Source organism: Sparus aurata, chromosome 19 (assembly GCF_900880675.1).
Source record: "Sparus aurata chromosome 19, fSpaAur1.1, whole genome shotgun sequence".
Taxonomy (NCBI): domain Eukaryota; kingdom Metazoa; phylum Chordata; class Actinopteri; order Spariformes; family Sparidae; genus Sparus; species Sparus aurata.
In genome coordinates, this window is record NC_044205.1 from 19,212,095 (window position 1) to 19,228,048 (window position 15,954).

The 15,954-nt window shown below is 41.4% G+C and overlaps 1 protein-coding gene across 3 annotated transcripts in view; it reads left to right on the top strand.

Moving 5' to 3' along the window:
• Nucleotides 1-15,954, top strand: part of fam49bb (family with sequence similarity 49 member Bb) — a 38,340-nt gene extending 22,386 nt beyond the window's left edge. For all 3 annotated transcript variants that reach the window (XM_030398495.1, XM_030398493.1, XM_030398494.1), the window contains 9 exons: nt 470-591; nt 1,950-2,055; nt 6,610-6,749; nt 8,239-8,316; nt 13,602-13,718; nt 13,802-13,881; nt 13,958-14,084; nt 14,163-14,233; nt 15,150-15,954. In XM_030398495.1, coding sequence (XP_030254355.1) covers nt 470-591; nt 1,950-2,055; nt 6,610-6,749; nt 8,239-8,316; nt 13,602-13,718; nt 13,802-13,881; nt 13,958-14,084; nt 14,163-14,233; nt 15,150-15,216 — 908 coding nt within the window. In that variant the 3' untranslated portion in view covers nt 15,217-15,954. The remainder of the gene's footprint in view (nt 1-469; nt 592-1,949; nt 2,056-6,609; nt 6,750-8,238; nt 8,317-13,601; nt 13,719-13,801; nt 13,882-13,957; nt 14,085-14,162; nt 14,234-15,149) is intronic.

The following is a 15,954-nucleotide window of genomic DNA, read 5'->3' on the forward strand; positions in this document are numbered from 1 at the left end:
TACGAGCTGCGATTTCGAGTAGGTACAGTATTTCTTCTGCAGCGGAGCAGGCGTTTGCAGTCGGCACACTTGGCAAGGTGTTGTTGCTGCAGGTGGTGGAAAGGTTCACAAGTGTTACCAAAAAATCGCTGAAACTGAAGCATCTCTACACCCAGAGTTGTTACAGAGTGCTGCGACCCTTTCTCATTTGTCTTATCTTGCTCCATTTTCCTCCTCTCTGCCAGGAAAGTGGGTGGTGTTAAAACTAAATACGAAGCAGTGGAGAGATGAGATTACTCCTGTGAGCTTTCATTTACATAATTGAAAGTTGCTTATTAAACTTTCTATCATATCAGAGGATTTAATAGAGTTCCTAGAGCTGTCTTTTACTGTATGTCTAGCCCAGTGTGAATATGGATTAAATACAATCAGCTTTGCCCTGATGTGACCTTGTTGCTGTTGTTGTTGTTGTTGTTGTTGTCCTCTGCAGATGCCCAGCCCACAGATGCAGAGCGGGAGGTGTGGGATCAGGTGGATGTGGTGTTGAAGGACGCGAAGGGGATCCTGGACGAGCTGCAGGCATACAAGGGAGCGGGGCAGGAGATCAGAGAGGTAGAGCTGCTGCAGAGTCAGACAGACGGGATGCTGCATTAGGAGAGGGTTTATTAAGAGTTCATGAGCCCATGAGATGTTCTCATAATAATTTAGCAGGTTTGTGTTCAGTGATTTGCAGGATATATTGCATTGTTTTTCTGTTACCTTCTTGGATTTATTGTGCTCTAAAAAGAGACCTTGTTCCTGTGGATTGTTGTTTGGTTTGAAAAAAAACAAAAAAATAAGAAGTCTGACAAAATAAAGCTGTTACAAGAGGCCATCAATTCTGACTTCTTGCTGCAGTCTGCTTCTAAGCCATGGCCTTTAAATGAAGCCTGGAACACATTTCATTTCCGACTGCAGACATATTGGTCTCCCAGAGAGTGAACAACAATGGTTTAGTGAACAACTGGGTGCAGTCAAATGCCTTCCGTGGCCTCAAATATCAGCAGATTATTAAACTTTTATGGCGCGCTCAGGAACACAGAGCAGAGTGGAGATATGTTTCTGTCTCTTACATCTGAAAGGGGAGGATGTGTTCTTTTTTTGAAAGATCTCAAACATTGGCAGAATTCTTAATGGAGAGTTTACAAATAGATACATCCAAGAACCAGAACATATCATCCTTTTTATTCCTTATCAAAAGTGATGCCTACATTACCCACAATGCACCTCGACAACAGACAGTTCAGACAGAGAGTCAGGCGTGTTATGAGAGTAGCAGTTAATGTAGCCGCTAGCCTCAACCAGAGAGAAGTCCGGTCCAGTCATTTTTACATCCATACCTTCAGCACCATACTTTTTTTTTTTTTCTGATGTTGCTTCATGTTGCCTTCGTCTTGGCCGAATGGCTGCACTTGAGCACATCACGATGACTACAGCCGATGGCCAACTAACTTGTATGCTCTGCGCCTGCGTGAGAACAAATAACTCCATACCTTCAGGTGGCGGTAGTCTGTATTCATCATTCAAAAAGGAACTCGATACTGTGAAGATACAAACTGTTGTTATGATAAAGCAGTGTTCAAGAGATGGAGGGGAGAAATAAGGAGAAATAACTGTGAAGTCATGGATATTACAGCAGCAAGTTCAAGGGGATTCTGTCATTTTCCGTTTTGATTTCTCGTTTTGATTCTTTCACTAACGGCCTCCGCTGCCGATTCTACATGCTCAATCAGCCAAAAAGTACCAGTGGTGTGGGACACACCGCAACAACTATTGCCACAGATGCTCACCAATGGCCCTGACATACCATCCTAGTGGCTCTTTACACACAGTTATGATTGCATGTAAACTTTGAACATTCGTAAAATATTTCAAACTTTTCTCTACTGACAGATTTGGAATACTAATGCTCTTCCTATTTCTATTTCCAGGCGATCCAGAATCCAAACGATGAGGCGTTACAGGAGCAGGCGTGGGCGGCTGTGGTTCCCTTGGTGGGGAAACTGAAGAAGTTTTACCAGTTCTCTCAGAGATTAGGTACGTGTCTGTCTGTGCTGTGTCTACAGGAACCTTATCCTCATTCTTATTCTCAGACTGAAGCTCACGCTGTTTCATCCTGTGAGATTACGTGTGACACTTCTCACTGAAAAATCGTATTGTGCAATGATTTGAATTTTAGTGCTGTGTATGATTTAAAAAAAGAAAAAAAAAAAAGAAAAAATTTAAAGCACAACCAAAAATCCAGGAAAGATACAATGAAGGGCGACAGCAGACGTTCTGTATGTAAAAGGTCTTTTAACGTGGCGCCACACAGACACAACCTCCATACGTGACCTTAATTGTTTGCATGTGCATCTGCATTATTGACTGCTGAGCTGCAAAAGTCAACAGACATACGACACGCACACACAACATGCACCCCAGCCTTATATAAACATGCTTTGAAAGCCCCCTCAGCTGGGTATTTCTCAACATGCTGCTTGCGTTGCACTGTGCACTGACCTCTGCAGGATGGGGCTATAGGTTGTTTAATTAGCATGGATACAGGGGGAAGGGGGGAGTAGGCTTACTGCTCGCTGATCTTCTTATGACCCTGAGGCTGAGGGGGGGTGGAGGCTGCCATGCCTTGATGCCCTCAACCCCAGTAATCCCGATGGCAGTGAAGAAGGTAGTCAATGGGGTAGTCAGTGGGCGGCGGCGACAGCCTGGTTATGTAACGAAGTAGGGCACCTCCCAGCCTTGGCTGCTGCTCTACTTCAATGCCTTGACTCCAGGCTGCAGGAGCCATGATGGCCTCTGCAGCCGGCTGTCCTGCCCGATACGCGTGAGGCTCAAAGTCCTTTACTACAGGCTGGTGGAGCGATCTGCAGAGCATGACAACCAGGGATGGAAGATATTATGGAGGGAAGGTTATGCAACTTACTTACTTACTTACTTACATAGCACTTGAATTAAAGGGACAGCTCACTCTTGTTCCATCTACAACAGTAGTTCTTACCATGATACAAAACACTTTGCTAATAGAAAAATATAAATTTTCTTGTATAAAACTACCTAAAATCCAAGGTTATATCTTCCCATTGCTTATTTTATCCCATTGACAGTCAAAAACCCCACAAATATTCATTTTTCAGCAACATAGAATATAAAAGGGCAATACAATTTTCACATTTGAGAAACTGGAATTGACACTTTTGCTTGATAAATTCCTCAGTTGTGTAAATATTTTTATAACACTGAAAAGCTTGATTAGTTAATTAACTTTCTCTTAATTCTTTATTATGTTTTATCTTGACAGAACTGCTCTTGCCTTGACACCCAGTCTGACTTGAATTCAACATGTCTGACAGAAAAACATTTTCTCGTCATGCCACTTTGCATTTGAATTAAAGGGACAGCGTTCTCCTTCTCCAGTTAATACGGTGATTCTTACTTGACTGAAATTCAACATTGCTGACAAAAGATTAATTTTCAAGAATAAAACAACTTAAAATCCAAGGTAATATCTTGATATTATTGGTTTTGTCAGTCAAAAGCTTAAAAGTTTTAATTTACAGCAACATAAAACACACTACAAAATTGTTACATTTGAGAAACTGAATCTTTTTATTTTTTAATTTTTTTTTTTCTTCTAGCTATTCAACGAGCACAGTACTTCTTAGACTGAAATTTAACAATGCTGACTGAAAAATATTAATTTTCTAGTACAAAACTACCTAAGATCCAAGGTGTTATCTTCATATTTTTTTTTTTTCTGACCCGGAGCCTGAAACTTAAAAATATTTCTTTATTCATAACGGTAAAAAGCCGAGAATTGTAGCAAAACTCTCACAATTGAGAAGCTAAAATCTGTAAATGATTTCTTTTTGGTGAATGAATTAAATAGATCAGTTATGTTTGTTATGCAAGACACAAACCAGTAGTTCTTGCCTTGATTTCACTACAAGTTTAACTCAAATTCAACATGGCTGAACATATTGATTTCTTACTATGGGCCAATATACCTAATGTAGGTAACATCCATATTTCCATATTTCTTATTTTATTTGCCCAACAGTCAGAATGAAAGCCCAAGATATTCACTTATTCGCAGGAATAAAAAGCAGAGAATAGCAGTGAGATTCTCACATTTGAGAAGCTTAAAGCAGCAAATGTTGACATTAGTGCTTGATGAATAAATCAGTTATGTAAGAGACAAATCAGGGCTTCTAGCTTTGACTTCACTTCAAATTTTACATAAATTCAACATGGCTGACAGAAAAATGTTCATTTTTTTTTTTTTTTGATAATCCCGCTCACAGGTTTTTACTGCTGTTGAAAGAAACGGGCTGATTTAGAGTCAGTCTGGTCTGTCAGACATGGTAGGTTCTACACCAGACTAAAGTCTCGCCGTCCTCTGACCCTCCCCTCTCTGCGAGTAAAGCGCCTACGTGCCCGCATTCTGCTTGCCTGCTCTGCCGTGACCTGATGAGATCAGACATCCGCCCTGCCCTGAGTTCCCAACATACAGAGTGGCTCATTTCTGAAGGCCTGAGAGCTCCATCTTAACTTCTGTTTTGACTGGGACGTAGAAGGGGAAAAGAAGAGGAAAAAACTGCACCACTAAGGCCATTTTTAATCAGTCGCTTCGCTGCAAACGCTGGCCCAAGCAGATGGGAGTCATTACTGAATGGCAAACGTGCTCAATTTACTGCACTGCACTGCCAGCGCTCTGTCTGTCTTCTGAATGTACCGTCACGATTATCTTAAGTAGATCGCCGTCTATTTCTGCCCTTTTCTAGGTTATGTTGACATGCTCATCGTCATGTGTAATCAACAAGAATTGTAAAGTGCATTTAGAATACATCTGTCTAAAGTGCTCATTTGTTAATGCAGCCTTGTTGCATCAGATGTTTGAGCGCGTCTGGGTTATGTCATTATTGAAGCCTCTGTTCGCCGTCTAGACTGAATTTTAAACACTGTCTGCATCTATAAATAAAAATTCCCTCTGGGCTTGAAAGGTTTTTTTCTCTTTTTATTTCTTTCTTTAAAACAAGATCTGCGTTTGAACAGGACAGGTGTGTTCAGTAATACTATTTTTCGGAAGTTGTTCAAGACGTTTCACTTAATCTTTTCCTCATTTCCCTGCCGATGGTCCTCATGCATGCTTAATTATCAGTCTGTGGGTATGTTATGTCAAGCCATGGCACAGGCTTTGTATTTACTTACTGTCAAAACAATGAGTGTAATCCTACTTGAATGAAATCCTGTTCCCCTCACTCCCCCACTCCCCCATTACATGCCAATGAGATAATTAGTCCCATGTCTCATCTGCATCTGAGCAGGAAAGCCTCTCGCACCCCCCTCAAACTATCCCTCTGCTCTCTCTCTCTCCCCCCCCACCACGATTGGCACTGGGCCCTGGGCAGTTTGGGCATCACCACTGCCCCATTATCTGTCTCTGTCGGCCAGCTGAGGCATCCTGATTAGGACACAGGACACTGTTAACATATCTAACTGTGGTTATGATCCAGTTTGAGAGCTGTTCTTTGGCTTTGTGCACAGAACATGTAGAAGAAGGATCCTTCCTACTGCTTCTCTGAGGGGCTGAATGTAGAAGGTGTCATACACTGTACATAACATGAAACCCTTAAAGGCAAATGTATGATTTTGGCCTATATAAATAGAGTTCAAGATTTACAGCAGTGTTTTGATTTACTGGCTTGTAAAGTTTACTGGTGTGGTGCACTTTAAGTCTGACACACTGTTGGCAGTGTTACCACTGGAAAAGGTTGAACTTGCATTAAACTGAGCTGTCTATGCAGAAACGTACACAAATATTTTTCAGATTTTTGCGACATGTTCAGAGAAAACAGAGACAAAAGGTTTTGGTATTCCCTTTTCCTCAAAAGTCTCATTCAAACACACACTGATGTGGGTAGGTTCTTTTCCAGTTCAAGACAGTAAAACATCTGTTTTAATTTGACCACTATATGTAAACATGTCCCACGTCTCATTTCATAGGCTTCAATTACATTTTATCATTGATTAATTTGGCAGCCAGACAGTTACATAATTGTTTATATGTGTATGAAGTTACATAATGTCAGAATGTCACAAGTGCCCATGCAATTTTCCAGACTAGTGATTTTTTTATTCGTTGTTTTATTCCAACCAACAGTCCAAATCCCCCAAATATTCAATTCACAGCAACCCGAAAAGAGAGAAAAAAGTACTTCTTATAACTCACTGTTTGCTGTTGATCTTTTTCTAATATGATTGTAAATTACATTTTGTTTTTTGACAAAAAGAAACTTGGGAATTGATTTATTGGCATTATACATTTCATACCGGAACATTCATCACCTCTTGACCTTTGCATCTTATTATGGAGTGCTGATATTTCAGCTGTTTTAAGGGCTTGAATAACAAAACGCTGAAAGACTACTCGGCAGCCCCCACAGATGACCTGGAAGGCTATATATACACATATGCCAAAATCTCAGAATTCAAGGCCTTCATCAGGCTTCTATACATGGATATATTCCACTAAATGGCTGAGGTTTATTGTGCCCACCCTCTGACACGGATGTCTTTTATTTTTCATCACAGAGGCAGCACTGCACAGCCTCCTGGGAGCTCTGACCAGCGATACTTATGACGACACCACTCAGCACCTGGAGCGGGAGCAGGCGCTGGCCAAGCAGTTCGCCGAGATCCTGCACTTCACACTGCGCTTTGATGAGCTTAAAGTACGACTGTCTTTTTCTAACATCCCCCAAGTGTCTATTTCTGCCTCTAAACCCCAAACTGACCTCCTGAGATGTTGATATAAACTCTGCACTTTTCTCCTGTGATGCACACCAGACTTCTTAGTGGCCCTGCAAACTGCTGATGCCCCCGAATTGATTTTTAGCTCTGTGCAATTTTACGCTGCAGCCAGTGAGCACATGATTAGCATTTAATTAGAATCCTGATACTGCTCTGCTGTTTATAATGCAGTGGATGTCAGTGGAATGGCTAATAAGGGTTGCGGCGGGGGAAAAGAGGTCTGCAAATTGTTGTCGTCCTGAGCCGATTTCAGCATAATATGGCAGCTTTTTTATAAACAATGGAGGGAGCAAACTTCCAAGAACTTATCTGGCTCTGATTCAGACGCAAATTGCCAACGCGCAACCCAGAAAACACCACAAATCGAGCGTGGGTGTCGGTCGAATGCCCATTGTCAAAAACATAATTGCGCAGGCACTCATCAGTTTAGACAGGGGGTGAACTGGTTCCCCTACACCCTCGCTCCTTAGAAGCAAAAACTTAAAAAACACACCCCGACACCCCCAGGCGACTTGCTGCAACGTCCCAATTAGTGCCCACTACCCAGACTGGCAGGATAAAAACACGAAGGTAGGGGGTGCAAGGTGGCATGCCAGGCCTATTCATCAATCTTTCACACCCATACATGGGCTTCTGACCTAGTTAAAGTGTCTGTGCGGCGTGCAGCCCCTCCCTGCCGAAGCAGCCTGTCTCTCCTGGTGCGTACAGTGGACACAGACAGAGTACCAGTCTATTGTAGCGGGATTAGCATGCTGCCAGTGCAGCTTTGACTCTGACAGGCTCATACAGGAATGAGGATAATTAGCCACATGATGAGCACTCACTGGTGGTGACGTTTGAAAGAAGCTCTCTGGTTGGCCGTCCTCGATTTGAGGGGTCAGTTTGGCTTCACAGTGGAAACCAATGATTCATATTTTGTGGGAGGTTAACCGACTCCTGTGTTTTATCTGAGCCTGTACATTTAAATGATATCAGACGGTAAGCCTTAATAAGACCCTTTGTACTTTTTTGTCAGCTTTGTAACTGTTGACCATTCGTGTCACAAACTATACTGACGCACGGCCCGACTCCAACAGGAAAATAACCAAATTTCTCCTGACAGGATAAGTGGGGATGTGGACGTGAGGGGGGATGAGTGTCAAAGGATTTAAATCCAGTTCAGCAAATAAAATTGTAATTGTATCTGTGTTCTTTTTATGTCATTTCCCCCCAAAGCTACGTTTCTGCCTTGTTGGCTAAAGCATTCTGTCGTGATGATGGCGTGTTTGATCCCGAGCTGAATGTCCTGCTGCAGGCTGTGCCACCTACAGACATGCACAGAAACTCTCTCTCCCTCTGTCTTCCTCTCTCTCTTTCTCTCCCTCTATTAAAATATATCGCTGGGTTTTCTTTTTTTTCTTTTTTTTGCAGATGACAAATCCTGCCATTCAGAATGACTTCAGCTACTACAGGAGAACCCTGAGCCGAATGCGAATCAACAACGTACCGGTGAGTACATTGTGTCCCCTCTTCTCTCTGGTCGGAGACTGCAATAAAGAGCCTATAATCATGTTTTTATGTTTACAGGCTATAATCATGTTTTTATATTAACAATTAATCGAAACTCTAAATTAATATTGATAATGCTGGGCTAAAAGAATCAAGATCAAATGATCAATCTTCACCACGCTAAGAGATAAAGAATTTCCACTGTAATTGAAATATCCCAAATTTAATTGAATTGGAAATTGAATCAAATCAGACCCTCGGAATCGATTGGATTCTGTACATCAATAGTGATACCTAGCTCTACTGTAAATGCTGGATGTGTAAATAAGCTACTATTTGCCAAACACTTTTTTGTGCTGGTTTGATTCTGTGTTTTTCTGCCAAAAAAACAGCTTTGAGACACTATGAGAGGGGTTACATTGATAAAACTATAAATCTGCAGCCCAGACAGTTGAACAATGAGCTGAAACTCCCTGTAAATCTCAATACAGCCGAGGGGAATTGCACATTCAAGTGAGAATTCTCTGCAGGTTTCCACTGTGACATTGTTATATTTTGTACAAGCCAAACACACTGATGGTTTAGTCCCGTGGAGCCTTGTTAGAGAGCTATACACATACTCACATTTTTATTTTACTTATATTTTTGCTATAAAAATATTGATTTCAGCCGTTTAAAGTTGTGATAAGTTAAGCACGGATCTAAAATATCACTGTGTGCTGTAGCAATTAGCTTTTCCTTGAAACTAGTACACAAAACAAACATTGCTAGTTTTACTGTGTAAAGTGCTTAGCATCAGAAACACAGACGATAACACGTGTTACCTAAGCATTTAATCAAGCCTGAGACATTGTACAAAGTTTATTACAGCCATGTCTTTCAACAAAATTTCAGGTTGAAAGCGATCATACAACCAGGAATCCTTTTATAATTTCCATGCATTTCTGTACTAAATTAACAATAACAAGGCAGTATATGTTTAGCTGTGTAACATCACAAACCAGGGGAACCTTTATGTCAACCATCAATAGATTCAGCAGAGATGTAGAGGTTTATTTTAATACAAAAATATTCAATTTAGTTTCCAAGCAGTCTGTTATTTATTTTCCTTTAATGTTTCCATGTCGTTGACCCTGATGAAATTAGGAAATGTGCGTCACCGTGATTCGTCTTTACTCGGGCCCGATGTTGATTAAAGCCATCAGTTCTCATTATAATCCCAGAGCAGTTCAGAAATGTGCATCAGTAAGAAGGCAGGATGGGTGAATGATGTTTGCGGACTGTTGAGGCCTCCGGGAGTCAGGAAGAGCGCGACAGGAAGCGTCTCGCAACATGAACTCAGCCCCACGGGGAGTTTCAGGGAGTTTGTAGCGCAAGTTGTCAGGCAGCAGCGCGTGGAGGCAGAAACTGATCCTAAATCAGTAGCGTAGCCCAAAACCTCTAGAGATGCAATGCCTAATTCCAGGTCAATGTGGAGTCTGTACAGTAGATGAACAAGACTAAAGAGAGGGAAAATGAGTCGAACCAGAGGCGTGTTAACCTACTCCTCATTAAAGCAGCTATATAGTAATAGTTTGATATCAGATCACGTGAAAGGTGTCCCTGGTATTGAATACATGATTATTCCCCGACTGCAGTTTCCCTCATCTCTGCGAGTCATTGTAGTGTCTTAAGCTCATTGTTTAGGTTTTCTGGTTGACATTAGCATTGATTTAGCAGCTGAAGAAACATATATATTTCCCTCAGGAGTTGGAGACCAAAAACTGAGCTAAAAATGTGTGAATCTTGGGCTTGACGGGTAGACTGTCTGGGACACAACTGGTAATGTTTCCTTGTGTCTGCCAGATGTGTAATGCTGTTTGCTAATAATTTGGGTATGTCAAGGTTATTGAAGGTTTCTTTAAATAAAATGATAAATGGCAACAAAACTGTAACCAACCCAGCTTTAACATTAGAGTATGAGGCAGCCGCTTCTACCTGTTGGTCACTCTTTATTTTATGACAAGTGGGGTCTAGTTGCAGTTGCAGGTTTGAGGCTCCATTCAGGCTGAATCAGATGATGTTTTGGGATCTCTCAGGTGCCTTTGCCTCCACCCCAAGAGAATCTAGTAGCTTTTCTAACATTGTTGTCAAGTGTCAATCAAGTGCTGCACAATGTGTAACATTTGAATTTAACCACAGGTGTGTCTTTGGCCTCAAAGTCCTGCCTGTTTGTATTAAGCCACAAAAAAATGGATTTATTTGAGTGCTATAAAAAGAATGCAGCTCACTCAAAACTGTTTTAGGATGTTTCCTGGATCGATTGCTCACGGTAGCTTTAGAGATGTGAAGTTGACAGACCCTGATATACATCTTTATTCAGCAGCCTCGAGGACATCTTGAAGGCACAGGAAATGGTTAGATTTCAGAGTTTCCCTTGTGTGTAGAATGTGCTGTTCTTAGTTTTGACCGTCTGACAGGAAGTTTTATTCTCCAAACCAGAGTATGCCATTAGGCAAATGGGCCCAGACATGTTGTCGTTAGGACCTGTCACTGCTGAAAGACACTCCGGCTGCCGTCCTCCCTCGTAGCTCCGACTCACGCAGCAGCAGCAGCAGCAGCAGCAGCAGCAATTTAGTCACCACTCACACAGCTGAATCATTCAGACATCATTCAGATGAAACACATCTGTCCCCGAGGTGAAAGAATGTCTTTGAGCTCGTATGTCATCATTTGTTAAAACACGAGTTGTTTGGAAATTTTAGGGAGATAATTCATATTCTGTCTGTGTTCTCGTGGGGAAAAAAAAAAAAATGGGAAAGGTTTGGTTTAAATATGCAGACACATTTAGAACCGGTTGTTCAAGAGACACCTTGTTCTTGGTTGGCCGGCCAGCCAGCAGGTGTTGTCAGTGTCTAAAACTATAAAGCAGCAGGATGACTTAGTCAGCTGGGATCACAGAGGAACAAAAGGACTTGCTGGTGTGGTTTATGTCACTGTTCTTCAGTTATGACTTTATTTAATGAAATGGCTTTTATGTGCACTGTCACACACTATTGGAGCCGATGAAACGGAACTAATATTTCCTGGTAACATTTTTGTTTAATGCATCCTGAAGAGGTTTGAAATAAAAGTACCTCATTACATATTTTATTAACTGAATTAACAACTTGCATTATCTGAGCAGTTAACAAAAATGTTGAAAGACGTCCCGTCTCTCAATGTCAAAGAAAGTGAGAAATAAATCCACACCAAAAGTAAATGGGGTCTATTCCAGGCAGAGTTTCATGAAAATCCTTTCAGTAGTTTCTGTGTAATCCTGCTGACCAACCAATAAACCAACAAACAAACGGACCGAGTGAAAACATAAACTCTTTGGCGGAGGTAATAAAGAGGACTCGACACCATGAGCTTGTTATTGAGCCTTTCTAGAGTAGTTTCGGTGTCACTCATCTGTCTTATATTTCTACAAACAAATCAATCCACACACACTCTGAGAGACGCACCTGATGTGCAAGTGTGCGGTTTAACTCTCGGATTGCTTTTTCTGTTACTCATCAGGTGGGTCCACAGGTAGTCCCAAACAAAAAAATGGACTCATTCAACAAGACAGCGTGGTGACTTAGGCCAGGATCACACAGATCACACAGAGAGCTTGGTCGGCTCTAAAGGTCTGCCCCGATTATCTGGTAATGTGAGAGGTTTACAGATGAAGTCTTAACCCTCCCGAACTGCTCGCAGGGTCATCAGGTTTTATAGATATTAAATGTGTTTGTCAGCTAGGATTTAAAATCTGGACTACTGCGATTGTCATTATGGCAGTATTTTCACAACATCCCGGAGCAGTTTACGGTGTTGCCAAGCAACAGTAAACAACCCTAGCCCTTCAGGCTAATGTTAGCTAGCAAACTACTGTTGACAGACATTAAAATTGACATTTAACATTTCACCTCCAGGTCTGGCTTAGGAATGGGCAACCAGTGTTTTGACCGCGTCACCCCAAACATTTTCCCGCCCAGTCTCGTTTCTTCTACTTTTGTTTTTTTCTCACTGCAAAGTATTAAAGGGGCTCTGTGTAGTGTTGTAGAAAATATTGATACCCAGAATTTTAATATTTATAGTATTAATGAGGTAATAATCAAACTCAAATATTTATCTGTTCCATAACTGAATAAACAAGCTGTTCTCAGATGAAAATAAGGTCCCAGAACAGTGCTAGAAAGGTGGCAGTGTCCAGTCATGAAAACAAGAAGAAAAAGTCAGTCCGTGAAGATCTTTCTCCTGTGATTAAGATTTCTTTCCCAAAACTACATAGTGCAGCTTTAACGTTACTACAACAAGTTGTTTACATCTGCTTCCCCATGAGATCTCGTGGTGTGCTTCATTGCTCCCTCAAGCACGCTAATCTTAATAATATACTGCAGTAGTGTGCCGTTATTTTCAAGTCTTGTAGTGTGTGCAGAACATTTATGAAAATGTTCCCAAGTGTTTGCAAGCTGATTTTTATAAATCCTGCATTGTGAGCCTGGCCTTGATGGGAGAAACAAATGTTAACCAGAGAACAAAAGGTGTTGCAGTACAACCACGCTTTTAAATTCTCTGTTGCCTCGTTTCCCCTTCTTTACCAAATGGGGCGGAACAACATCAACTATTTCTATAAAAACATCATATTGTGATAATTTTGATAATTAAAAGATATTGTGATCTGATTCACGATTAGTAGGCATGATCATTCTGTTGTCATGACGTTTGTTGGTTTCTTCTCTCCAAACAAACGTGTTCTTACATTTGGAGAACAAGATTTCTCAAAAGGTTTTCCCTCCTGTGATTTGGATTTTGCACTTTGCCACATTGCGATTATATCTGGATTAATTGTGCAGCCCTAATCTCTACATAATGTAAAATGTGACGCACAGACTGATTGATGATCAATTCAGTCCATATCTGTATCTTGGTCTGGACATTGTGAGGCCCAGTTTCTTTATGTTGTGAACAACAGAACCATATCTTTAAAGATCGTTCAAGGTTACTTCCACAATGGGTCTATACAGTAACAGTGGAGAGAGGAAATAAGTAAATGAACCAGTAAATAAAATCGGTGGGCGTTTACTTCCTCTATGCTTCTCACAGCGCCTGCTCCAACTGCTTTTGTCCATTAAAATTCAGATATTACTCATTTATGATTAGAGTCCTTATGAGCTCCAGGGTCTCTGTTCTGTAGCCGACCCTGACCTTTGCCCTGAAGACATGCAGGAAAGAAAGTGAATTTTAAACCTAAAATGTCATCATTTTTTTCTGATCTTCAGGCGGAGGGTGAGAATGAAGTCAACAACGAACTGGCAAATCGGATATCTCTGTTCTACGCCGATGCCACGCCCATGTTGAAAACATTAAGTGATGGCACAACGAAGTTTGTGTCCGAGGTGAGGCTGACAAGAGAAAGTAATGGACGCTTATGAACACATGTGTGAGAGCATCCTCTCATTACTTTCCTGTCTTTTCACAGAACAAGAACCTTCCCATCGAGAACACGACGGACTGCTTAAGCACAATGGCAACTGTGTGTAAAGTCATGTTGGAAACACCGTGAGTAACTAGAGCGGCTTCACTTCTTGCTCTTTTAGTATTCGCATGTCTAATCTCGACCTTGTGTCATTTTTAGGGAGTACCGCAGCCGATTCACCAGTGAGGAGACGGTGTCTTTCTGCCTGCGGGTGATGGTCGGAGTCATCATCCTTTACGACTACGTCCATCCTGTAGGAGCTTTCGCAAAGTCGTCCAAAATCGATGTGAGTACAGCCACATTGGTCCACTATCCCGCCTCACAGCTTCTATGTAAAGCTAACGGTCTGTTTCTTGTCCCACAGATGAAAGGCTGCATCAAAGTCCTCAAAGATCAGCCACCGAATAGTGTAGACGGCCTTCTCAACGCTCTCAGGTGAGCTCATGTTGGAGTCAAATTGTGTTCCTCCTCCTACAGCCCAGCATGTAATGTGATTATAGCCACAGTCTGGCAGGAAACACACTTTTCAATCCCCCAGTTGTGGCTTGCATTGAAAACAAGACGACCGCTCATGCTGTGAGTTGAATGATGTCTGTGGCTGTTTGCGGGCAGCAGACAGACCCCTTGCTTTATTTCACTCAGTGACTCACTCTCACACAGTCCGGCGGGGATTCGCTCTGCTGCGAGCCCTCTGTGCTACACTCGTCTTGGGTGCCGAAGCCTTTACGGAAAGGCCGATTCCATCTGACACCTCGTCCTCGTTACAGTCTCCCAAATTTTAGCCGGCTCGCCTAACGCTCGCAGCTGCTGGGGCTGACGGGGCCGTTTCTGTGGTGACCTCACATCTGTATCTCTCTCTGTGCTGCGGCCCGAGGCAGCCCGACGCTACCCCGGCGCATGAGGTCACTCGCATGCACAAGTTGCCAAATTTTCTTTTTGCAGTTACAAATCTGATCTGACAGAGGATGACAACAAAATGTGGACTAACAGTGCTGGGAAGTAATCAAGTACATGTATTCAAGTACTGTTTGAGTTTCTTTATTTTCTTTTAATGCCAGTTTAGAGTCAATCCAAAGTGGAATATTCTGCTTTTCACTCCATTACGTTTATCTGATCGATGCAGTTACTTTCAGACTAAGATTTTACATAAAAAATGTAGAAATGACAAATTTCTTTAGCGGTGTAGATTATGAAACTTCAACCAACTTTCCATTGGCAACAGGCTGAGAACATAATGACTGAATATTCATATTTGGGTGTACTGTTCCTTTAAGTCGGACTTTGAATACAGAACTTTGGCTAACTGGATATGTAGGAGTTCTTGATGCAGTCTTTTCTCTCTCACCTGCAGGTACACAACAAAGCATCTGAATGATGAATCAACCAACAAGACTATCAAGAGCATGCTGCAGAGCTGAGCTGCTGCTGCTGCTGCTACAACTGCTTGCCTCACACCCTGCTGGGGGGAGACGCCACTCTCCTGACTGATGTCGGTGCACAGAATGTTTTTTTTTTTTGTTTTGCTTTTTTTTTTTTATAATGGAAAAAGAGCTACAGCTCCGCCCTCTTTTATAATGCAAAATGCTACTGCCATTATGAACGTCTTTTTCTGTGCCAAAAAGATGTTGCTGAGATGTAATGTTTTCCATAAAAGGCCATGCGACAATGGCAGCTAATGAAAGCATTGTGGATCCTCTGGTGTTTTTAAACATGTCTTGTTTTTTCCCTATATAAGGGACGGGAGTGCTTTGACTTGAAAAATTTAAAAGAGAGAGATATATAGAGAAGTATATATTATTTTTGTTTGATTCGTTATTTAATATTACATCCTCTGCATGATGAGAATGATGTCTTTTCCTTCTATTTAAAAAAAACTAATGGTTCAGTTTAATTTGTCTGCTCTATTGTGCATTATTAAATGTTTTGTTATTGAAATGGTACTTGCGAAATGAGATTGAAGAGTACTGTTTTTATATTTTTTATAGGTTTTAATTTGTGCATATGTCCTTTTTTTCATAGTTGTGTTGTATTTTTCATTTGAAAACTTTAAACTGTGATGTGTGCAAAATCAAATTAAACAATTGGGAGTCTGTACTGTAAAATGGACAGTATGTTGTGGCTGGAGACATTAAAAGGAGAACTCTTGTTTTCTACAA